The sequence below is a fragment of the Kryptolebias marmoratus genome, linkage group LG24 (genome assembly GCF_001649575.2).
Source record: "Kryptolebias marmoratus isolate JLee-2015 linkage group LG24, ASM164957v2, whole genome shotgun sequence".
NCBI lineage: Eukaryota > Metazoa > Chordata > Actinopteri > Cyprinodontiformes > Rivulidae > Kryptolebias > Kryptolebias marmoratus.
Genome location: NC_051453.1, coordinates 12,199,088 through 12,225,081, shown reverse-complemented (window position 1 = coordinate 12,225,081; position 25,994 = coordinate 12,199,088). Strand labels below are relative to the sequence as shown.

The 25,994-nt window shown below is 39.6% G+C and overlaps 1 protein-coding gene across 2 annotated transcripts; it reads right to left on the bottom strand.

Moving 5' to 3' along the window:
- Positions 1 to 25,994, bottom strand: LOC108230762 (guanine nucleotide-binding protein G(q) subunit alpha). 2 transcript variants are annotated; one of them, XM_017407265.2, is made up of 7 exons: positions 25,859 to 25,994; positions 12,581 to 12,765; positions 11,281 to 11,435; positions 10,718 to 10,846; positions 7,055 to 7,184; positions 4,497 to 4,650; positions 1 to 4,147 (listed from the first exon to the last, which is right to left on the bottom strand). In XM_017407265.2, the coding sequence occupies exons 1-7, from the start codon at positions 25,992 to 25,994 to the stop codon at positions 3,957 to 3,959; spliced, it is 1,080 nt and encodes a 359-aa protein (XP_017262754.1). In that variant the 3' UTR covers positions 1 to 3,956. The 2 variants fall into 2 exon arrangements, with proteins under 2 accessions (XP_017262754.1, XP_017262753.1); XM_017407264.2 differs by lacking the exon at positions 10,718 to 10,846 and adding an exon at positions 10,054 to 10,182.

The window sequence follows — 25,994 nt, the reverse complement described above, 5'->3', positions numbered from 1 at the left end:
TGTTTTTTTTTTTGTTGTTTTGTTTTTTTTCCTTTTTAAGTCTGTTATCAAGTGGTCTTAAATACACATGTTAAGATCTGTCAACTTTACAAAAGAAAAACGAGAAGCAAAGATAGCTTTTTAATAATCACTGTATGTCCATCCCGCCAACAGGGGTTGGATCTGAAGCTTAAGCAATAGTGTTCACACACACACACACACACACACACACACACCAAGAGTACCAACGAACGGACATCCTTGTTGCGTGAAAGCAAGTCCACTGCAGGGGTGTAGTTTCAAGGCTGCCGGCCCATCAAGTCCACAGTCCGATCGAATAAAAGAAGAAAAACGGGGAGAGTGGTGGATGGAAACATGCAGCATCTTTCTTTACTTCGACTGCTGTCCAAGCCACCAAAGCACAACTGCTTCAGTACCTTTACTAATTTAAAAAAAAAACAACGTTAATACTGAGGCTTTGCTTGCAACCGTTTTCATTCAACTAACTTTAAATCGATTAAAAACAGCCTGTTTTTTTTTTTTTTCTTTTTACAAATCTACCACGTAGTGCTGGGTCAATACTCAAACGTCTCTGATGAGTGTTTCTTTGCACTGGATTGTCACATACTCTTCTTTTTTAATTCATTATATATGTGACATTAAGCAAATTCAATACATATTGTAAAAAAAATTAAATAAAATTAAAATATCTGACGCATCCGTGTGACTTTCACCGCTGGCCTCGCTTTGAGTCAAGGTGTAAACCTTACTGACATTTTGTCAAGAAGTGAAAACTGATGCAACACGTTTTATTTGCTTGGAGACAACACCCTCATGGGACACTTTGTTTGCCATCTTAACAGAAGCCAACTCAAGTTTACAGGACAGGGATTCATTTGGAGCAGAATGGAAACACAAGAGGCCACTCACGTGTCCTTTAAGGTGATAAGCCACAATTTGGGATAACAGAATGTTTCCTGAAAGCCAAGAGTTCTAATAAATTTATAAAAACAAAAAAAACCAAAGACGTCATTTCTGCAGTGCAGTACAACACAATATTCTTTTCTAAACAAAGCTCAAGTCTGTCAGTTTATCATCATATTTTAAAATAAAAACAATCGTAGCATCCACAAAACTTGTATGAAAAGCATCACAAGGAATGAACCAAACAGGCTGTTCAATATTGGTTGAAGCACCAAAGAAACCTCTTCTTTTTTTAAACAAAACATGCTGGGAATGTAAATGTATAGCCACAGAACCAATTTGGAGCTCTAAAACATAGTCAGTGTTTAATCATTTCATTAAAAAAAAGAAAAAAGGAAGGAAAAAAAAAAAGTGGCACTTAGCAAAAGATATATCTGTCCCCCTCCTTCATTATGCGTTTCAGAATGTGGACAGTAAAAACATCATGGCTTTTGTCAACAAGTGCACAGAATACACAAATAATATACAACCCCCTTAAAGTTAATTTGGTCACAATGTCTCTGTAGAAAAGTCTGACATGTAAAGCATTTAACAAAAAGTTCAAATACAGAGGAGAAAGTACCACAGGACGAGTAGAGATGCTTTCTGCGTGGTTGATGCGAGCCTCCCAGCTCGCGGCACAGCGCTCCCTTTCCCCTCCCTCTCTCTCCTAGAGTCTGAACCAAAGTCCCACATGGAAACGCTAGAGATGAAAATATGCACATCGTGGAAAATACGACCAGGTCAAGAAGACCGGTAAGGGTTCATGAGAAGAACTGCCGGATGAGACGGTGCAACAGCTGCGGCACCAGATAAGCAACTGCAACCTTGGGGGAAACTATTATTTCTGACATTAGCCGTTCTCTTTTAAAGGCAAAAAAAAAAAAAAAAAAAGAAAGAAAGAAGGAAAGTGAACAAAGATTTGGACTGGGACCAGATTTCCCCCACAGGAACACCATCTCAGTGTCTGTGGACCACTGCCCCCCCACACCTCCTCCTCCGTCACCTCAAACACAATGTCAGATTCAGCTGCCCAGGTTTTAATTGCACCGTTTGCTAAAAGCCGTCCAGAAAGTCCTTTCATTTTTACCGAAGCTGCTAGGAGTAGCCCTTGTGATGAAGAAGTTACGAAAAACCTACCTGAATTACATTTTGAAGACAAAAAAAAAAAAAAAGAAATCAGCTCTTATCTTATGAAATACTTTAACTATCAGGCAAGACGCATGATATGAGATTAGTACCAAGACCCAACGCACATCCTTAAAAATTTTCCAAAAAAAAAATTGGCAAGCATCCTTAAAACAGTAAATATTTAACAACCACTTTTTTTTTGTTTCGTTTTCTCCTAGTTTTCATTTGCATAAAGCACAAACCTGACATGGAAACTGCTTTCCACCGTCAAGCACATCGAAACTGAACCGCAAGAACAAAATATATGAAGTATCGTTAGAAAGATGGAACAATTGTCCATAAAATAGGTTGATATTTTACAGCAGTATAAAATTTCTTCCGTCCCCCAAAGTTGGAAAAACTTTGAGCTCAAATTAGGAAGTCTCATTTTACTGAAACAACACACAGGCCTGACTCATTAGACAAACAACAACAACAACAACAAGCAAAACCTATTTGCTTGCTGTGTTTATTCATCAAATATTAGTTGATGGCATTTAAAAAAAAAAAAAAAAAAGCAGAAAGAAGCCCTACAGATGATCACCACCAACTCATGACTTGAAGCTTTAACTGGCTGCGCAAAAAAGAAAAAAAAAAAAAAGCTTTATTTCATCTACATCTGACCAATGTTCTGATCTGAAATACTCAATCACATGTTGTGCACGGAAATATAAAAATCTCAAAAGGAAAGAAACAAAAAAAAGATGCAGTACTATTACAAACTCAACTCAGACAACTGTCAACATATAAAGGAGCCACACGGAGTGGCTCGTTATGCAAACGACATCTAAATGGTTCAAAGATTTCAATTTTCTTAGTATCTGAACCCCCCCTCAACCGTGGACCGCCAACAGAAATGTAGTTTCTGAACACAGCTCAGTTTAATTTTGGCAATGTAATTCATTGGTCAAGAGTATAAATACTAGTGTTGGGATTCCCGTTTAATAATGCAAGTCAACACTTAAAAAAAATGAGAGGCGATTAAAGAGGAATACAATGTGAGTTTCTTTTTCTTTGCACTTCCGCGAGTAGTCATCTTCAATTCAGCTTCGACAGACAAACAAGAGCAGAATTAATAGAACCAAGAATATCTAAAGTGAGCAGAGCACATTTAGTCATCTCTGTAAAGCCCTCACTTTGTGTGAGCAGCACGAAAACCTTATTTACATTCAACAGAGCTCCTGTGCTCTCGCATGAGTCAGAGTGAGGGAACAAAGTATCTCATTGCACCTCGCATGGCCTGGGTGTATGGTTTCAAAATTAGTAATCCTTTGCAGATGAGCAGAGTCCAGGAGTCTGCAGCCTGGCCTCGAAACCTCATGCTGTAGTGTGTAGCATGCATGGGTGTTTTTTTTGGTTTTTTTTAAGTGCAGCAGAGAGCCCTTTGTCCATAAAAGCTTGTTCTATCCGGAGAAGGCCCTCCACCCACCTCAAACGCTCAAGCACAAGTATTAATGTAGTGTAGTGATTAAAAAAAAAGAAAAGTGAGCCATATGGTGGGGCAAGAGAGGGCCAAGAGGAGCCAATTGAATGCTCCAATAAGAGGACAAATGAGTGTTATATGTCAACGTGTTTCATGTGTTACTGTGCAGGAGCAGCAGTTAGTAAAACCACAAAACAGACTCTTTAAAACTTCAGCAAACCAAAGATCTGAGCATGAAGGGAGGAGGGGGGGAGCAGAATAAGGATAGTGTTAGTCTGGTAAAGACTGAAGCAACGCTCGTCTCTCTGAGCAGCTGTGTGTTTCATGCAGATGTGCATCTCTGGAAGTTAACTCTTCACTGTTTGTGTGTGAGAGAGAGGGGTGGGTTGGGTTGGGGTGGTGGCATCTTGCTGGCTTCCATTCAAACCAGGTTGTATTCTTTCAGGTTGAGCTGCAGGATGGTGTCTTTGACGGCCGCGAAGACGAAGCGGATGTTCTCCGTGTCGGTGGCGCACGTGAAATGCGAGTAGATGATCTTCTCGCTGTCGGGATTCAAGTCCACAAACATCTTCAGGATGAACTCGCGACCTGCCTGGGCGTCTCGCTGGGGACCTGGAAAAGGAGCAACTTGTATCACGATTTATTCATCTTTTTGAAAACTGGATTAAAGTGGCAGTTTATTAGTTTACTGTAGTGATTGTGTGAAACTACATGAAACAGGAAAAAGCTACTTTAGAATGAGGCACATCGTTAATAAATGACAATAAAAAAAAAGAAAGAAATTATTGGTTTGTATTGTAGTACGACACTTCAACCACAAGGTGTCACTCTAAAATAAAACTCACTAAAAGCGCCTTCATAAAAACAGCTAAACACGGTCATATTCAGACTTAAATAACATTAAACAGTGCTTGTTTACTACTAAATATATAAAAAAGTAAAATAAAAACAACCACATTACCATCAAACTCTGGAAAGTAGTCCACCAGGTGAGAATACATGATCTTCTCCTCCAACAGGTCCTTCTTGTTGAGGAACAGGATGACAGAGGAGTTTTGGAACCAGGGATATGTGATGATGGTCCTGAACAGAGCTTTACTCTCCTCCATACGATTCTACAGCAGAGGACAGATGGACAAAAAAAAATGACAAGCTGACAGACTCAGAATACAAAAAAAAAAATACACTTCCTTTATTATTTCTGTACTAATGCACAGAGTATAAACTGGGATAAATCCACAAAAGTACATTTTCCCTGTTGCAGAGTAATTGTTCAAACATTAAAATGCTAACCGTGACTGAAATTGAAAACCTATTAAGACTTACAGCGACAATCAAATGTCATCATCTTCTGTTCCTGTCGGCATCAATCTGAAGGATTAGTCTTGACGAGTCATTAAACACCCGCCAGAAGAATTGTCAATCTATAGTAATAGTCTTGTTTGGCTGCGACTGGTCTGAAGGTTCAGAGTTTCAGGCTGCGACTTGGAAAACAATCTGTCATCACGATAAGAAAATCTCTTCACGATATGAAGAAACTACGTTTCTCAGTCGTCTCATATGACCTGTTATCATACAAACGTAAAAGGTTAGGAAGGAAGCATACAGATTTCCCTTAATTGGTTCCGTGTAGCCGTCGCCAGGCTGGATGAAGGCGTATCCTGATAAACTTGAGGATGGAGTTGTACCAATGCACAGCAGAAGTAATAAGTCCAGTTGGCAACTGTGTCTAGTTTATGAAACCCAGTCGTCATATGACACAGTCAGAGAAAAGGTTTGTTGTCGGAGGGCATGCAGAGCCTGATCACATTAGCTTCATTACAAATAACTCTCTCTGAACAGTGACGGGCCAAAAACATCTTAGGTAAGCAGCTGAATTTTTTACATTCAGCTGGCTGAGATTTATGAGGGAATCAGAAATGATTAAGTTGTGCACATATGGTGATCATCTAAAAGGTCTTGAGCCTTTCTGACCTTTTCAGAACTGTACATTTGCATTATTAGAGTGTAACTGTTGTCCTTGTCACATAGACTGAGTCTCTTACTGGGTGCTGGATGTACTGCTCGGATGTTTGGGAGAAAACAACTGATGCTGGAAACCAGGCAGGTGAAAGCAAAAAGAGAATTTCCTGCCACAAGCTACTGATATCATAAATGGCCCACTCTTTTTTTCTTCAGTGCACTTTACAACACACCATCTCTGAGCCCAAAACCAAAGGGGCAACAATCTACAGTGATCTGAAGGGAAAAGCTATTCTCATAATCCCTCCAGACCTCCTCCTGTCCCAGCTTCCTCTTCCAGCTCGTTTTTGGGGGCCTCCTAGGCATTCCCGAGCCAGCTGTGAGACATAAGCTCTCCAGCAAATCCTGGGACTGCCTCCAAGGTCTCCTCCTGGTGATGCATGCCCAAAACATGTCCTTACCAGGTGCCCAACCCCCTCGACTGGTTCTTGTTGATCCAGAGGAACAGTGACTCTGGAGGACTGTAGAGGAAGCTTGCTTGTATGACCACAGGTGAGGGCTGGAACATAAATCGTCTGGTGATTCTGTTTACGTGCAGTAAATAACCCCAATTGATAAAAAAACAAAACTGGCTACAGTAGAGCGGCTTGTGTTTGCAGACGCTCCTTACTGCACATCTGTAACAGAATGTGGAAACTCTTGTACCCAGACTTGAGCCGTTTATTTCATGTTGGAAGGAAGGTTGTTATTGATGTGTGTTTCCCATTTCCATATTGTACACCCCCTTTAAAAGACATTTGTCCCACTGCTGTATCCGCGGCAAACTTTACAATCTGTGTGCTTGGGAATGTGGTCAGTGCTGCCGTCTCCTGACAGTCTCTGTTCTCTTGTGTTAAAATAAAACCCAGAAGGACTCGAGGTTTCATGTTTGTGTGGTAATTTAGTGTAAAAACTGAAGCTGAAATCCAAATCGGTGTGAAACAGAACAGTCCGATGGAGCACCTGCTCAAACTCTGAGTCACTCTACTTGTGATATGAGATTTAAAACTAAAGCGCTGCTTTGGCTTCCAGGAAGGGGCGGCCTGAAGTCTAACAGTGTCATCATTTTGTTTTAAGTCCAGTTGCTAGGGGATGTACTGCATCCGTTTCTGGCCCTCTCCAGCCATTTTCACACATGCCCGCGAGCCCTGAAAGTTCTCCATATTCTCTAATTTATTTTTTTTTTCAATGCAAATGTCCACCGCTTTCATTTCAGACTTCTTGAGGCCATTTTTGACTTGGCTCTTTTGTCAAGCGTCCAGAAATATCAGCAGATGAGACGATGTGCCAACACAGCAGCAGATCTGCCAGACCATTTTCTGCCAGGGAGCTTGTGTAAGTGCTGGCAATAGCTGCAGCTTCATGTTCTTTTTCTGTGTATGCTGCTTTCCACTCACTTCCTGATATCATAGATGTGTTTAAAAATTAAGTAATAAAAGACCTAAGCTCCAAACTTAAAGCCTTGTTGAGACGAAACAGATTCAAACGTTTGTAGTCTCCGGTAGTCAAGTGTCTCACCTCGTTGTCCGACTCCACCAGAACCTGGTCATACTCGCTCAGCGCCACCAGAAACATGATGGAAGTGACGTTCTCAAAGCAGTGGATCCACTTCCTCCTCTCTGACCTCTGACCCCCAACGTCTACCATCCTGATTGAAACGGGATGGGGGAAAAATAATTGAGTCAGACAGGGTCATCGATAAAGAAAAATAAACCTAATTTACTCTCTAATGTGATTAATAATGTTTTCTTAAATAAAAAGAAGATAAGGTTGCAGTCCACTTTCTATCTGAAGGATTTAACTTTTGTTATTTTAGCTGTTCTGTGGTCCAGATGAAATCCAAACTACAGAAAACGAGGACACTCGTCCCACATCAACCAATTTCATTTAATATTGTTCATTACAATTCATGCATATTGTACAAGTTTTATAAGACAACCACAGCATTGTAGTGATTCAGCAAACAGATTTGGGTCAAATAGGGCCAAGAACTCAACAGTTTTAGTGACAGTTTTTTTACTCAAATGTGGTCTGTCGTATTTAAAAAGAGACTCTGAATTATCAAATTACCACTTTAAATAAAACCGTATCAAATGAATCTTGTAAAGCTCTAAACACAGCCTCATTTTTGCAGCGCGAACCCAAACAGAGGAAAAGTGGACATGAGAATTTGATGTTAAAAACACAGCGCGGACAGAGCAAACCTCCCCTCGGGTGAACGACTACCAGGAAGTGTTAATGTGCGCACAACCACCTCCCACAGATGAAGAACAGCTCATGCAGTAGATATGAAGTGAAACAAGAAGCGTTTTTTTTGTTTTTTTTTCTCCTGAAATTCTCACAAGGTGTCACCACAAATGCGAGTGAAATCAGAGAAGCGACACACAAGCAGGATGGAAAACGAATCGAGAATTTTTACAGAAAGTGTGGGGAAAGGGAAGAACAAAAGGACGACAAGGCGTGTTGTGGCTTCTGATTAGGAGGAAAAATAGCTTGATTGTTTTTTTTTTTATTGACTGCCTCCCCTCCCAATCAGTTTGTTTCATCTTTTGTTTGAATGAAAGCAGAAAAAAGCAATAATTTAAACCATTTTTGTACTAAATAAGGATGGAAGGGGGCAGAAGGAGCAAATAAAATTCGTCTTTTTCCTTTTTAAGTTAACCAAAATCAACAAATTACATTCATTTTTCATCAATTACACAGGTTTGTGTTTCAGTATTTAAACCTAATGACAAAACGGTTTGACAGCTGCACCCTAAAACTCTAAAGCAATCTGTCAGAAAAGGGAATGGCATTGATAAACCCAGATTCTCAGAAAAATATATAATAACTTGAAATAAAAACTCCTTCCCATCAGTTGTCCTCCTTGCTTCTAGCAACAATCAGTGACCTACTTAGCTCTTCAAGTTGTCTTATGTTGGCCAAACCGAATGAAATTACGTTTTCTTTGCCCTCTGAAGCTCATTAAGAGAAAGAAGTAAACCTAAAGGAAAGGTCTGACTATGAAAGGCTTCCTTGTTGAGACAGTACAGTTCCACATGCGGAGCCTTTCTGGAGGAACACCTCATTATGCATCGAGTCTGCTCCCTTTTTAATGTGACCACACTTTTTCATTCATCACCAAACAGAGAGCTCAATTATTTTCTAATAAAGACCCCCTCACATTGACTGCCAACTTGTATTAATGCTCCCCAACCTTGCTGCACAAAACTGACGTCACTGCGAGTGTTCGCCGATTCACGTTCGGGAGTTTGAGCCTATCTGCAAGCTGCAGCGAGGTGGCTGGGAACCTCTTTAACGCAGCTGTATTGCAAGCAGAGTTATTTCTAGCCTTGCCAAACGTAGGAGGGAGATGACATGATGGGTTCCTATCGATTTGCACTTTTCTGTAATCACTCTTCTACCCTGGTCCATCTCCATCTCCTCATCTTTGTTCAAGAGGAGGAGAAAGGGAAGCTGCTGGACACAGTATCTGTGCCATGTTCTGCACTCTGTCTCGGCGTTACACGGGCAGGGAGAATTATGGTGCAACTATATTTTTAAATAAAAGCCTCTGTCATGAAGCCTATATTTACTGATCTCCCATTTTTCCTCTAGACTTGAATTTAGTAAAATGATTTGACGACAGCTGGGTAACAACGCAGACCTATCAGTGATCCAGAGTATAGAATCTGTTCTGCAGCATTGGGTCAGGATGCAGAACACAGAGTCGAAAGTTTATTACGGCCAAAAGACAAATTGTTTGGTTCCGTAAGCCATAAAGCACCCAATTGTGATACTTCAGTCATAACTAGGAACCATTTGATAAGACTGTCTTGAAAAACCATTTAAAAATACAATCATTACAAACTAATAAAATCTACTTATACATTTTTACTCATCTAAATAAAAAATATACATCATTGCAAAAACAAAACTAACCTACACTTGCCGGTCGTTTTTTTGATGATGTTCATGTGGTCAAACGTAAGAGTTTTAATTCTATAGATGCCACATGAGGCAATTTTCTGTCAGACATAATGTTGTTGTTTCTACAAATAAATAAAGCTAAACTGTAATTGTTGGTTTTGGAAACTCTAGATGTCTGTTAGCGGATGATGGTTACAGTTTCAAGGCAGCAATAGTTTAAGACGGAGCATCTACAGTAAAGAACTGAAAGGAGACAAGTTATGACAGCTCAAGTTGCATAATGTACAGCTTGGAAAACCAAAAGCGACACGGTGTAGAAGCTCCGTTTCAGAGATAATGATGTTACTTTGGTGATCATTATACCCAGAACTGAAACATTTATTAATAACCTAGAAAACAATTTAAGATTATCAATTTATCTAAAAAGGCGTCAAAATTTCAGTAATTCACTCTGATAATTCTCCAAGTAGTATAGGGGGTTTAATCAGGAAATATGTTAACGTGCAAAATGAGAACATCAGGCATGTTGTTAAGCAAGGTAACACAGATTTAAGAGGGAGTGTGGTAAAAACTTGGGGATAGACACAGTAGAGTAGGTCATCTTCTACCTGAAAATGATGCTTTGCAAGTCGAAAGGGTATTCTATGATCCCAGTGGTTGGGATTCGAACCCTAAGCACGTCCTGTTGGGTTGGTAGATAGGACGGTTCGGCAATACGATCCAGATCACTTAAATAGCTAGAGATAGGAAGAAGGAGAAGGAAAAAAAAAAAAAAGAAAGAAAGAGAGAAAAACGGGGGGAGAGGCAGGAAATAGAAAGTGAAGCATAACAGCAGACAAAGCACAATCCCTCCAAATGCAAGTCCATCAGTTCAGATGTAACCACAGAAGACCATTCCCAAGAGTTATAGGGGTTTACATTCCACTTCCCCCTTACATGTTCTCAGAAATACAGCTCTTTCCTTGATGGCAGCTCCCAAAGACAAAATTTTCCTCTTTTAAAGGCCAGGTCCGGCAAAGAACTAAATGTTTGTGATTTTCAAAGGAGTGCCTAGCATCTGCCCGAGTTTTAGCCCATCCCGACATCAAGTTCAGGGTCTGTTCTGGACGCCAGTCTTTGAGAGCGTACCATCAGGAACCTGTTAAAAGTGCTGAGCCTGCCGTGCAGCACGGGGCAGATGAAGGTAGCAGCATCGACGGTTTCCAGCTGGCTGGCCGAGCGTTTCGCAGCTGGCCAACCATCGAGATCAGCAGCACCACTTGGAACCAGTACCTGAAGAGAACATTCTCCAGGACAAAAGGGTACTCAATGATGCCGGTGGTGGGCACTCGCACACGCAGGACGTCCTGCTGACTGGGCACGTACTTTGACGTTCCTATTCGATCTAAACTGTTAAGATAACTGCGAGGAGGGAGGGAACATAGGACTTAGATACACATGGACACACACCAACTCATCTCAACAATACATCAAAATGAGAACACTACAAAGAGATGAGTCATTGCTTTTTGTCGAAGCAGGAAAAAATAGAATTGCATAAAAAAAATACATTAATTACTGAAATGCATAAACTTTATAAAATAGCAACGTAAATATAAATTATGTTTATGCAAGTAATTTAAACAGCTGCAAATTCTTATTTTCCCTCAATCTCTCTTTTTCTGCCTGAACTCGACCCTCCCTTTCTTCAGATGAGTGTAATGCTGCTCTGGCAAAAAAAATTAAATTAAATTAAAAAAAAACAAACAGGTGAAACAGTTGTGTCTTTTCTTATTCAATTCTACACATTATTAGAATTTAATGAAACATGCTACAGTGACAGATCACAGACGTACTATTTGGTCGAGTCGGAGAGCTGGTACTCTCTCCGGCGATCGTAAGCCTCCTGGATGCCAGGGTCAGTCCAAAGCATCTTTATCGCACTAATGTACGGCTCCTCGAATGTCGTCACCTTCTCCACATCCACCTCCCGCACCATCTCAGCATTGTGCTGACAGAACAATACAAGAAGAAAAAAGAAGGAAAAAATTGATTTTCTTGGTTATACATAAAGTTAGTTAAAACAAATGCAGATGAAATGTGACAGAATCCTAAAGTTTATTAGCAATTATTGGATGCATTACATTACATGCATCTACATTTGAATAAATTCACACAAACATTTGAGAGCCCATTCAGACCTGGCCCTAAAATCTGTCCTGAGTGATTTGATTGCATTCAGGTAGTGCTAAATATATGAGTGTACGGCCCTGACGTGCATTGAAAACAATTTCACTCAATCCACCTTTAGAGGTGGTTGGGAGCCCTTTATACACACGTTTAAAAGTCTGAACGCAATCCGTCCTGAGCCAAGCTGTAGGACCGCCATGATGTGACCCCGTATAAGCAGCAGCGTTATTACCTGGATGGCTCAGGGTCCAAAAAAAAAAAAAAGTCCACTCAGATGCTAGATGATTAAAAGATAATTAAACAGTCATTCTTGGAAATATTCTCAAGTCGTGGCTTTTGTTTTTTGTTTTGCTTTTTAGGCTAAAATATGTTTTAATTAACGTTGTCAGAATCGTTGTCAATAAAAATGTCCATTATGTCAGGATTTTATTGATCCGAGTGGATTATCAGAACACATCATGGCAAGTTTTTCTTTAGTTTGTTCTGATTAATTTTAGAGATGACTGGACCTGCTGTGATGTTGTGTCATTCACAGGACAACAGTATATAAAATGAGCTTATCAAGAGATAATGCTACAAAAATGTGACTCAAATGGCTGAACCAAATAATAATATAGTAATTTATTTGTTGGTGATCTGACAGCCCACTATGTGACGTATCTGCATACAGAGCAGGCAACTGATATCCTATGGCAAAAAGGTTTTGGGGTAAGCATTTACTGCCAGGTGTGAACGCTCTCAATCAGAGCTGCTCACATACAATCAAATCACAAGACGGATATATTGTGCCAGGTCTGAACAGGGCCTTAAGGCATACAATTATTCAGAATGATAAACGGCTCGAGCTTTGTGGAAGAAGAACGTTTGGTTTACTTCACGCCTTGTTATCTTTGTATCACCGGCTCCCTACTGAAGGTGCATCTTTTCTTGGGAGAAAAGATTTTACTCATCACGTCAAGCACTCACCCTGTTCTCTGCATACTTAAAGGGGATCGCGAGCGTCTCGGTTGCACGGATCATGGACTGCATGGAGGTGAAGATGTTCTGATAGACCAGCTTGGTGAAGCCCCTTTTATCCTCATCCGTATAGCCGGTCCCGTGAATTATTCTCATCTGCTTAATAAAAGTGCTTTTGCCACTTTCTCCAGTACCTGAAAACACAGACAACACACTGACAGATTAGCCAGCCATTGGAAAAAAAATGGTGTTAAACACTTACATGAACTGAACAAGAACAGTCTTCTACTGTGCGTATAGGACCCAGAAACAAAAAAAACAAGTCTGGAGTATTGGCATCCAGCGAGAAACGACTCAAAAGGAGGTTTCATTCTAATTAAACTGTGCAAAAAAGTAAGAAAATTGGAAGAAACATGTTTAAATATGACAAAAAAAAATGCAAATATATGAAAAATTGATGAAAACCACAATACACAGCAAATTGTGTAAGAATCTCAATAAAATGTAGTTCTCAAAAGTATTTCTGCAAAGCAAGCAGAACAATCCAAGCCTTTTATATGCCAAGAGTCTTAGCTGGTCAACCAGAATTACCACCTACTTTAAAAGTAGCTTTTTAAAAAAAAACAAAAAACACACAACTCTGTTGTGTGGTAATAAATAGGAATGTCTTTGCAACAAGCTGACCTCGTCTATCCACCCACACCCTGGTGTGTGAAGAAATCTGCACTACTGTGTCCCCAGGCAATAATCCAAGCCTCAGTGCCAAGGCAGTCTCTGTTTGCACTCTTGGTGATCAATGAATATGACGATATATTTAAATCCATTCAGGTTTCAGGGCATAATAGCTGTGTTCACTTTGGTTGTCTTGAGAAGCGCGACGTGAAAACTGTAGTTACGTTTTCGTTTACCACAGAGGCTCACCTTAGCTTAACGAGTCAGGTGCACAGAGTTCTGTGTGTATGTAGGATCCAGTCCTATCCCAGAAAGAAAAGAACGCAGATCCCCACAGATCCCTCCCCCACACTCTCGGTAGCTTCCACATGACAGGGCCCACAGCAGGTCCTTTATTTTCATATGGAATCATTTTCCAAACAAACCAGAATCCAGTTTAAACAAGAATGTTAACTTTAAGTGTTTCGACCACCGGAAAATGGACATTTAAAAGCTGAATTCAACCTTTACTTTCACCATGCAGTGGTCTTTTCAGAGTAGTCTTCCTCTCCTCCACAATTCGGCTCCAGCTCTCCACTACTCATCTCTTGATCTCACCTCTACCAACACGGACGTCTGAGTCACCGCAGTAACAGCTGCACATGTTCTGGACGGTATAACTTATAGTCTCGTTTAGGTTTAAGGATGCAGCTGACGATTTCCTTCAGCAATTAATTTACGCGTTTTCTACTTTTAGAATGATGTTGCTAAACAGTCCCCATTTACCTCTCTTCATTTTCCCATAAACCAAACGGCTTCTGCCTCAAGATGCATCTTAAACATCCATTTCTGTCAATGAGCCAATTTACAGCACACACTAATGTCTGCACCCACGTAAGATTTCCTCTCGAGTCCTTGAATGCAAGGGCTTATTGTATGAACAGACAATAAGTGCCAAGGAACTGGCATTAACATATCTACGCATGCAGAAAACCTGTGTAGGATTTACAGAATTGGACGTGTGGCTATTCTGCTGCAGAGGAAACCTGAAGCCCTGATTCTAAAGCCTTTTCAGAATATTCCTGCATTCGAACAGCCACCTTGAACTGCACACCTACATTCATGAAAGAGACGCCAGGTGAAATGATCGCGGTTGCTTCTTACGAGGTTTTTGATTTTAATTGTTTCAAAGGGCTGAAGTCTGACAGGTTTGTAGAGCTGAGCGGAAATCTTTTTGTTGGTTTCCTCCTGGAAATATTCTTTAGATGGCAAATGAGCTTGGCTGTCTTCAAGCCACGCTCATTATCACAGCCAAGGTAATCAACATCTGAAAATCTAGATGTGTAAAATCTCCTAAAATTCTAGAAAATAAAAGGTCTCCTTTCTTCTGTGTAATCACATCATTTTGTCACTGTAGTTTTCAGGAGCTTTGCGGTTTGCAGATAATATGAATTACTACTAATAATCATATGAAATCAAACTAAACCTTTGTGAATCATTCTTCCATCGATCTTGATTCAAAATTCAGAATGAAATGTGAAATTTGAGCAAGATTACCAAGCGCAGAATTTACAACATGAATCTAAAGCCACAACTATCAAGACTGATCCCCTAGGGTTCGTAGTAACAGTCAGAAAAACTGTGCCGTGAGCCTTTTCCTTAATAGAACATAATAGAAAATATAAATTATTAGGGTTGGTAAGAAAAAAAAGGCACAAAAATGAAAGATACTGATGTTATAGACTGTTTACACCAGGATAAACCACGCATTGGAATTAAAGTGTTTGGCTTGACCTCCCATTACCACTCAAAGGCTGATTGTTCTCATATATATATATATATATATATATATATATATATATATATATATATATATATATATATATATATATATATTCAACTGTGTGTCAAACTTAAAAGCATGATTCAAGATGATTCATGTAATCTGCAAAGCTACATAAACAGCAACTTTACAACCACACATACAAACCAAAAGTGAGGCAGACAATACAACAAATGAATTCCTATCCTCCTGTTTGTGGTTCTGGACAACATAAAAAATAAAAAAAACGCACTAGTCTGTTTGTGTAGCTGGCTGTGAGACAAACAAAAACAAAACAAAGCAAAAATAGCAAACCTTTATTATATCTACTTTAAAACTAAAAGGAATATATTTATCCTAAATTGCTGTGGATTAGCATCAAAACTTGTTTGCCAGTTGAGAGCATTTTATTTAGAGATTTATCTGTGAGTGAGATGGTCCAGTTGTGTAAAAGTTATCCAAATAAGATTTAAACAAGAAAACAGCTAAATTTTCTTTTAGATAAAAGTTACCACTTTCTTTATATATGTAAATCTGAATCTGCAAGAATCTGTAAGAGGCAGTAATCTCTTTTCATCACAAAACACTTGGGATATGAGCAATTTAGTTAAAGCATCAACTTTAGCAGCAGATCAGATTTTGGAATGTGTTGTTACAAGTCATACATTTGGCATTTTTCAAGACTAACCAATTACAATGAAATCAAATGATAATGAAACTAGAGATAGTTGGGCATACAGCAAGAGTGCCAGAGCGCTGACCAGACAGGATCTTTAATTGTGGAAAGCAGGTCAGGCAACATCGGAGTTTCCCTTTCAGACACTGTGTTTTTGAGGCAGGGACAAAAATAGCAATTGCACTGGAGAGATCACTTTCTCATTGATTTAAGAGCTGAGCAGGAGGGAGTGATACTGGGTAAGGAAGGCCAGAGTAAAAAAAAATTTTTTAAAAAAATCAAGGAAAAGACTAAGGATCTCTTTGTTAATATTTTCCTTATGCTGAAGAAATAAGGGATATTTTAAAGCAGACAGGAAACTAGGACAAGAGAAGTGTGCATTGTCCACATTTACTTTTTTAAAAAAAAAAGAAAGGGGGGAATTTAAAAAGAAACCCATCAGCAATGCATGCACTTTACTGACTAACATTGTAAAATTACATTTTGTGACAAAGTTTGGTGTTGGAAATCCATTGACTCTCATCTGCAATCAACCTTTCCTCGTCCCTTAAGTCCCCCTCTTGAAAAACGGCCTCTGTTTGGTTTGATCATCAGAAGAGGTAGCAAAAGCCAGACTCCCAAACACACAAAGAGAAACAAAAAGTGCTTTGTGCCAAACTTCATCACAGATAACTAAGGACAGAGGAAACGCGTTCGTTCAAAATACCAAAGAGACAATAAGGAGAAAAAGGAAAGTCTTTTTGTCGGGTATGATCAGATTGACTCAACAAACCCATTATCCTGCCAAACTGAAAAAGCAAGCAGAAACATTTCTCATGGACAAGCAACTGTACACTCATTGGAGCTACTCCTGAGGGGTAATGCTAGTTCCCATGGCAACTCCTTCACCATACTTCTAAAAATGTGGCTGAAAACACCAGCTGATAGGCTTTAGTGTGTATTCAGAGAGCCCAGTCAAACATGCAACTTATTTGCAGCCATGTCTTTTAGAATGCCAAAAACCGCTTCAGCCAAGACTCTCCACTCGGGCTATGGGAATTGAAGAGCTATGGAAGCTGGCGATGGCCACAAAGCTTTGTATCCCTCAAGGACCTTTTGCTTTCTTTAACTTTCTCTTGAACATTTTCTTTGAACTGGGAATAAAAAAAATTATTCAAAAATCTTTCTGAAAACCTAAAACAGCCATCAAATGTTTGATAGCAAATACGCATTTCATAAACATCTTTTCATTAAAAAAAATCATTCATTTTTATGATCATTACGGAGGTTGATGAGGTTATCCAGTGAGTCTTGTATCCTTGAGATATTAAAGATCTTAAAAACGCATTAGATGAAACCCATCAGTGCTAAGGAAAGGGCTTTGCAAGAGACTACAGAATGGTGGAAATCTGCAAAACAAGAGTCAGCTGCATCAGAGCAACACTTCAGGAAAACACTTTTTCAGAAGTTGTCAAGAACTGATCAAAAATAAACAATTGAGAGGAAAAATGTTTTGAAAAAGCTGAATATCAGCTCTGATAACCATTTATTTCAACAAATAAAGCATCCATTTTCGTAGACAAGATACTATATAAACCCTAACGTCACATAATGCAAAATCCACAAGACTTGACCTTAAACCAAAACACTCTTCGGGGTATTAGTATTATATGTTGCAGAGTTTGGCATCTATACTGAAAAGGTTAAAGAAAGCATAAATAAAAGGCAAGAATGAGGGATAAATTGTGAAAGAAGGAGAAAAGCCATTTTGAGCATACGATTCCTTAAAACAGTGACAAACAAATCAAACAGGAAGCAACGTCCACTTCGGCTCAGCGTTGGACGAAATGGTCAGGATGTGGACAAACTTAATTATTGTCTGGTGAGCATTTGTGCCTGTGGGAACGTTTAAAAAATATTATAATTTTAAGAACTGAAACTATTCTTCTTGCTGAAGGGTCATTTTTTTACATCTGCCAGTTAGAGCAACTTAATAATCTAGCATTTTCTTAGGGACATGGTACCTTAAAAAAAAGAGCCTTTGCATTGAAATACTGTGTCACCTTTCAAAATGCAGCAACAGAAATGAGGGAACATGGCATATATTTGACACCTCCCAGGCTAAGTCGTGCCAACCATCCAAGCAACAGCATTCATCATCTACACTCTCGTCCATTTACCTTAACGATGACACATTGTTTTCACATTTCTCTTAAAGAGAAAGACAGGAACAGGCCTCTCCTGTGCAGCATTTGGATGTCTAAAAATGTGTCCTCATGGAGCAAATGGACTGTAAGAGCACAAGAATGAGAAAGAGGGAGGGGATGTATGAGCAGGATCTCTGTTACAGTTTTGAGAAAAATTCCTGGCATAGTTTTCCTTCTAAAGGATTAGGATGTCAATTTAATTATTTGGCCTCTTCTGGTTCCCATTTAATCAAACCGCTTGTTGTACAAAAACATCAGATATTCCATTACACATAAGTATTGTAGTTTACAGGTCACCAACTGTGATTTCACCTAATCAAGTGAGTAGAGGATGTTCTGAGTGTAAACTTGTAAAGGTACTTCGAAGACATTTATTGTAAACGTACTGCATCCAGATCAGTTTGCGTTGCAAAAGCACACGTTAAAGCACGCACACAAACAGAAAGCGGCATGCAAAGGCAAACAAGTTACTACTGTTGTGTAGTTGTGTTTGTGGATTTCCTCATGACTTTAGCCATTCCAGCTGTGTTGTGGCATTATTTTCTCCATAGCAACACCTACTGTCTAAAAGAAGGACCGCGATGAGTGTAACGTGTCGACAACTGCGCCGCCATGTTCACATAACTCACAACTCAAGCAGCATTTTGGGCGAAATGTGAAACATCTTCAAAAAAGTCCAGTTGCCTTCTAAGAAACTGGTCGTATTAATTTGAGGAAAGCCAAAGTTTATTTAAAAAAAATAAATACCACCCAACTGTACTCAGGATAGAAACAATATGGGAAAACAAAGAACTTCAAAAATATTTCCTTAAGACGATTTAAAATAGTTTTAAGCTTGCAATATGCAAAAATATCAGCAATGTTTGCCTTTACTGTTTGTTTGTGTGCATATAATCTATGTTATATATATATATATATATATATATATATAAAACAACAAAACAATACAATTACCCTTCTACAAACATTAAATGGCTCAGCTTGCTTGCAGAAGTCTTTATTTCACACCTATGAGCTGTCCCACCTAGTCTGTTGCTGGCAGTGCCTGGCTCCGACCGCCCACACTGTACAGATCACAACAGGACCTTAGTGCAGCGTGTCCCAAGGGAAGGAGTTGTCCAGTGTCGCCCGATGCTCTTATTGTGACAACACATCACATCTGTAGATGGCGCAATATGAAGTACCAGTTGAGTAGACGCCCAGAGTGACCACAGAGCATCAAACTGGAGCGTTCTCGCTGGTGTATCTGCAGGTACTCAAGTCCGATCCAACAGCTGCAGCTTCTGGTAGCCATTAAACTCATGTCAGAGTATATTATCTTCTGAAAAATATACTGTGCACAGTAAATTTTCCGGGTTAGGGGTGAGTCTTTACTTTAGGCGGAGAGGTTCAAGTATCGTCAGCAATAATGAGGGCATTGTTCCAGTCAAACGTGGTGAGGAGAGAGCTAAGTAGAAAGGTGAAGCTCTTGATTTACTGATCCATCTACATCCCAACCCTCACCTATGGTCACGAGGACTGGATCATGAACAGAAAAAACAAGATGCTGAATACAAGCTGCTAAAATGAGCTTCCTCTGTAGAGTGGTCGGGCTCAGCCTTAAACATAAGGTGAGAAGAGCTGTGAGCTGCTCCTCTACACCGAAAGGAGTCATCGATTAGGATGCCTCCTGGGCGCCTCACTCTGGAGGTTTTACAGGCACGCCCTACTGGGAGGAGACCTCAGGGCAGACCAAGAACCCGTTGAAGAGACCTTATATTTGGTTCCGAGTACACTTTGGGGTCCTCCAGGAGATTGAAAGGGATGGCTGGGTCATAGATTTTGATCTTTAGGATCTTGTTAGACTGCCCTCTGTAGTTGAACGCCACAGGCAACTTGCAGGAATGCATATTTGAAAAATACTGTCTCTTCTTGTTATTCATTTTTCTCAAAAATCTAAATTTGTTTAGTTTTTGTTTGTCTCTCAGGTCTTGAACATGCCACTCAGTCTTTAATAAACTAAGGATTTAATAGGACCATGTGTGTCAGCAATAAGCCAGACAGGCACTGACATGAGGAAGACTGGGCAGTCTTTTACAGATCTGACTCCCATATAACCGCCGAAACTCTGGGTGTGTCAACATCAGTTTGCTCAACCAACAGAGCGAGCTGACAAACAGTGAAGAACGACAAACACCTGCCTTGTCTTCGTACCTCACTGTGAAACTCAACTTCTCATCTATGAGTGCACAGAACACCACATGAAACTGGTAAAAATGCTTGATTTGGATGGACAATTTTGACAAACAAAACATCTACAAAGAGGACAAAAAATATTTAAAATGAATTTACAACTGGTCAAAGGTCAAGTCTGACAAAAGCTCTACTAAGAAAGTTATTCTAAACAACTTAAATCTCGATTTTTACAGCAGTTCAAGTAAACTTATTTTAAACTTAAATGAATTCTCTTCAACAGCTATTAAAATAATTTTAATAAACCTTTACAATACTAACTGAATGCAGTTTGCAACAGTAAGAAAACTTTAATCCCTCAAATCAGGGTCCCAATTTCCACTTATTCTAAAAAAGTAAATATAGATTTTTTTACAACTTTTTATTTGATCAATTTTATTATCACAGGAGGCACAGGGGAACAGAAGTTAGAGCTGTCACCAGCTTTTCTGTATGGAGTTTGCATCTAATCCACGTGAACGCGTTGGTTTTCTCCGGGTACTAAGGTTTCCTCCCACACACCAAAAACATGCATTTTAGGGACAAGTAAGAGTTACCCATTAACTTAGGTGTGAGCGAGCGTGTGAATGATTGCCCCGTTTGTCTTCATGTGTCCCTGTGATGGACTTGCGACCTGTCCAGGATGTCCCCCTGCCTCTCGCACAGTGACCGGAAGGAAAAAGCCGGTAAAGAAAATGAATGGATGGATGGATGAACTCAATAATCACACCGGTTCAAACTTTTGGTTTACTGGATAAAACATTTGGTAGAGTAGCGTATAAATATCCTGCATTAGTGCCAATTAAGTCATTTACTCCGAACCACTTTAGACTGGTGCAGGCAGCTGCTGCAAACAGCATGAATGTGCATTTTATTTGCTAGTTTTAGCAAACATTTTATATCACAGTATAATTTTATGTCTGTAACTAAACGGAAAAGTTAACCATTTAAATAATTAAAAGACATGCTGGTGTAAGCGTTGTTTTCCACCTTCTCTTAATTTTGGTTTGAGGCAATAAATTGAGGCAATATAGAAAAAGGTTCTCTTTTATAAAAAGGTATGTTAGTGTTTCAAAGAGCTTCCGGGAATAAATCCTCATTTTTATTTGAAGAAATGGGGGATAAAAACATTTGCTTTATTAATATCACATTAACTACTCCTTTTACAACACATTCCACTAACAACAGCCTAGCGACTACATTATCTACTTATCACATACTAAAATAAATGCTGTAATAGACATCCAACAAATAGAAAAGTTTCTGGTTGAAATGAAAAAAAGATGCTACTGTTACACAGACGTTCTAGCTGTATGTTAACCATCCTGCTGATGGCTATAACCACAATAGCTGGTTAAACGGGTCTGATCGGTGTAAAAACAACTAAGAGTTTGTAGTTTATTGAAAGTGAAAGTTACCACAATGTTCCAAGTGAACAGAAAAAAAAGTCCACATAAACCTAAGTGTACAAACGAATCAAATTATTATAACCTGGAGTTAGTGGACACAGTCATCCCAGTGTGCCGGGTGAGGTTGCAAAGGGGTTTCTGGGAAAGCAGCTCACGTGGGTGATGATTAGCATGATCACTTTTGGCTGAGAGTCAGCCCAGTGCTGTTAGATCCACACTTGTAGGAAGTGATGACCTGGAAGGTATGCACCAACTCGGCATTCAGCAACGCTGATTACCTCTGAGTGGATGTGGTTCAGTGCTGAGAGCAGTCATCCTCTAATGAGAGAGATGGAGGTTCGATTCCTGGCAGCAGTCACATGCCGACGCGTCCCTAGGCAAGACACTGAAACCCTCATTGCCTCTGATGTGTGCCCCATGATGTGTATGAATGGACTTTAAAGCACTGATTAGACACTATAGAATGACTTATTCAGATTAGCTTTGTAGAGATATAGTAGAGTGCTGTGTGGATGGGGAAATGAGGGCACAGATTGTGCTTTAAAGTGCTTTGAGTAGCCTGATTGGCTAAAAAGGCACTATATAAATACAGTTCATTTACTTATTAGGATAATTGGGATACCAGGGGCGCCTTACCATGATACCTCACAATGTTACCACACACTACGTACCTACCTTACCTTCTCCATGTGTGGATTGTTCACCTGCACCATCTGCAGTTCTGTTATTTCAACAGCAGCCAGCCATGTTTGTCGTTACCTTGGAAGCAGCTAAAATGAACCAAACAAATATGGCCAACACAGGCTTATCTGCTTATCTTACTGTAGGACTTGCTAAGAGATACCATAATAGGCGTAGGCAGGCTCTATGCATGAGACATCCTTGGGTGTTGCCAAAAACAAATATTCATTAACCCAGATACCACTAACCTGTGTGAGTGGTGCGCACATGGAGAGAATAAATGGGCGCTCAGTGTGCATGTAGAGATTCAGTGTCCTGACATTGGAATGAAGAATTTAAGTTATTATTTGCCGCCTGAAACATAAATTCGCTGAGGTGTGGTCCTGATGTTGTGGATTTTAATCTGAGCTTCAATGTACTTTTAAAAATAGCCATCTTGGTTACAGATCAACCGTTGCAAATGGCTCAGAAGGGGCAAAAGTATTTTATTTTAACTAAAAAGGAACCAACCGTACCATAATTTTAGCTTGCATTTTTGAAAATGATCTTTTAGAGCTAAAGTATCACTTTTAAAATATGGCTTCTTGCTAAGTGTAACTGCTTTAACTAAGTTTAATTTTCATTTCCTCTGACATTAAGTTTAAGGCTGCATTTTGATCAAATACACCTGATGGGCTCAGAGTACTAAAGGGGGCCAAGTCCACAGTAAGTCTTGTGATTTTCTTTTGATTTACGCATTCGTGTGTATGTTTCCTTAGGTTGACAGTATTTAGTTTAGAAACAGGTAATAGTAAGTGAAAAGGTTTTAAATTAGAGGGAGGTTTTTTTTTTTCTTTTCAAATATAACAAACATCATAGCACTGGTTTGGAGCAGCTAAAAGCCAATCACAGATTACTTGGCAAACCCCTCGATTGTAATATCTGACAAGAAAAATTAATGCCAGTCACTTGGCAACCAAGAAAGAAGGGAAGTTGTGAAAGGAAACGAGCAGCTTAACATTATGTGAGAAATTATTAAGAACTTTGACAGAATCTGTAGTTCGCAATACTCCAACCAAAAACACTGTTTACATGAATATCAACGCACCAAACAGAGGAATATGCATGACTCGACAGGAGCAAATCAGGAGACTGCTAACTGGAGGTACGTTTACTAGACTTTGTGCTGGTCAGTTTTAATAACAGCATGCACTGACAGAACATATTTGAAAATAGGGGGGAAAATGTAGGCACATAAACAGCTTACAGGGCATGACTGCACAGTAAATGACAAATGTGTATAACAGAAACACGATTATCTAACACATAAATAATATCTGATTCAGTGCTAAAACCATCCCTTTTCCTTTACTTTTAAATACATTTTGAAAACTTAAATGCAGCCATTCCCACTTTAACAAGGCCCCACTCACTATAGAAGTCAAACAGTACACATTAAATTAACTACTGGTGACTTTCATTGACTACAGAGCCGACGACAGACTGCTCCCTATGACCCTGTCTCCTCCTCTCAGTAAAAGCTGCCCACACCAGAGAAGAAAACGGGCCTGCTGCCGATAAACTGCTGGAATAATTGGCTTCCCTTAAAAACATCAGACAAAAACCAACAGTGTTCTTTACAGGTAGCAGATGAGCATTTAAAAGTGCCATAACCACACGCCCTCGTAAAGAGTTTCCTGTCCAATTTAGAGCAAAGTAATTAACAAATGATAACGGCAAATAAGTTAATAATAAATTCCAAATGAAGTTAGACAACCATAGGGCCCTAAAATGGACTAGTGATAAACTCTCAACTACAAGGTGAAAAGGAAAAATTGGCTTCTATTATGTTTATTTTACCATTTTCTGTGAAAATGTATGCCGTTTGTACGCACACAACTAAAGTAATGCGTGTCTCAATCAGCACCAATTCTAATGTTTAGGTGTACCAGCAGATGCCTTTTGTGTGGTGCCAAGTTAAATCACTTTAAGATGTAGGACTGAGCAATAAAACTCAAAATTAGATTGTAGTTGACTGCAAGGAAATCTTAATCAGTAAACATTCCATCAGTGGCAATCCACTGATAGAGTCAACCAATTCAGTCTCTGGTTATTATTTTAAAAATACATGCTAGTTATTTGCTACTGATGAGAGTAAAGGGTAGCTGGAAGTCTGAGCACTGTGGTCATAACACAGTTTTATGACAAAGATGAGTAAGAACTTCCATTACAGAGTAAGAAATAAATATCAAGGGTACCCCAAGAATGGTTTCAACTGATTTCACCTTGTAGAAGATCATACATTTTGAACAGATTGATGGTTTTAAATCTTTTTAATCAGGTGACTGAACTGCTCACCCACCTGAAATATTCAAATGACCGAAGTTGTCAACAGATTAAATGTTGTCAAAGATTAGGTGTGGAGGCCATTACGACCATATGTAGTAAAGCCACTGTGCCGCGCTCCAATAAACTTTCACATCGATATTTGAACACGTTTAAACAAAAAGCACATAAATCCCAAAGATCCAGCAGGAATAAATATTGTTTGGGATGTAAGACCGGAAAGCAGGTTTTTTAAAATTTTTTATAAGCTGCTCTGCTTGGCATTGTTAAATGTTGACTCAGCTATAAGAGCGAACATCCTTGCAAGCAGGAAGTGTATAGTCGGTCACCTGTGACAAACCAAAGAGTGCGGGCTATATTTTAACAAGATATTGAATTCCTGCCAGTTCTTCTGATGCCACTTCGTTTCGAAACCAAAAGTCGGACTTCGGTGCGATAAACACCTTCCCATGCCAAACATGACATCACAAAAAAGGCACACAGGGTTAACTACTTTAAAAAAAAAAAGGTACAAATTAGACCAGGGACTCGACTGACAACTCTTGAGAGAACATTTCCCAAAGCGGGGCACCCGAACAGAGGCCAGCTCTGGTCCAGACACCCAGAGCGCTTTGCCTCCTTGGAGGCAAATTTAATTAAAACCAAGTCGCTTTCGTTATTCAAGTCTCGGTTTACAGGCAGACTATTCTCTGCTTCATGCTGGAAATGGCTGAAGGAAAGGAAAAAAAAAAAAAAAAACATGGGCAAAACTGCTGATAGCTGATCGGGGGAAGAAGTACAGCAATGCAAAAATGTCCCAATAAAACAAAAACATTTGAAGGCATGTTATAAAAATAAAAAAAAATAGGCATGCAGTTATTTTGATTAGACACTTAAGAGACAGTGTTAACAGTATAGCCAATATAAATGGCTGTCCTTGTTTCAAACTGTAGGACAATCCAGTTAGACTTTGACTTCAGGACAACAGAAACTGAGACCTAATTATTAGCACTTCCGGTGCCCTCCTGCAGCCAGCCACTGAATGTTTCCCGGCTTTTCTGTCACTCATTCATGGATTTAGGCCACACAGAAATTCCTCTCTGTGTCAGTAGCAGTCCTGCTCTCTCTCTCCCTCTCTCTGAACCACATGCAAATGAAAAAATACATATATATTTGCATATCACTTCACAAACAAATCCTGTGGCGGCCCGAGCAGCGTGGCTTAAGCAGTTTGCGGTCGCAGCGTTTTGCATGAACACAATCACACCGACAGTTGACTCTGAGTGCAGATCTCCAGTGTTAAAAATAATAATAATATAATAAGCATATGTGATCATGCAGACCTACCCAAAAGCAGCAGCTTCAGCTCCCTTCGTGCGTCTCTCTTGTCTCGTTTCAGCTGCTTCTCGATCTCAGAGTTGATTCGCTTGGACTCCTTCGCCTCCTCGCTCAGGCAACAAGCCATCATGGAGTCTAAAGTCAT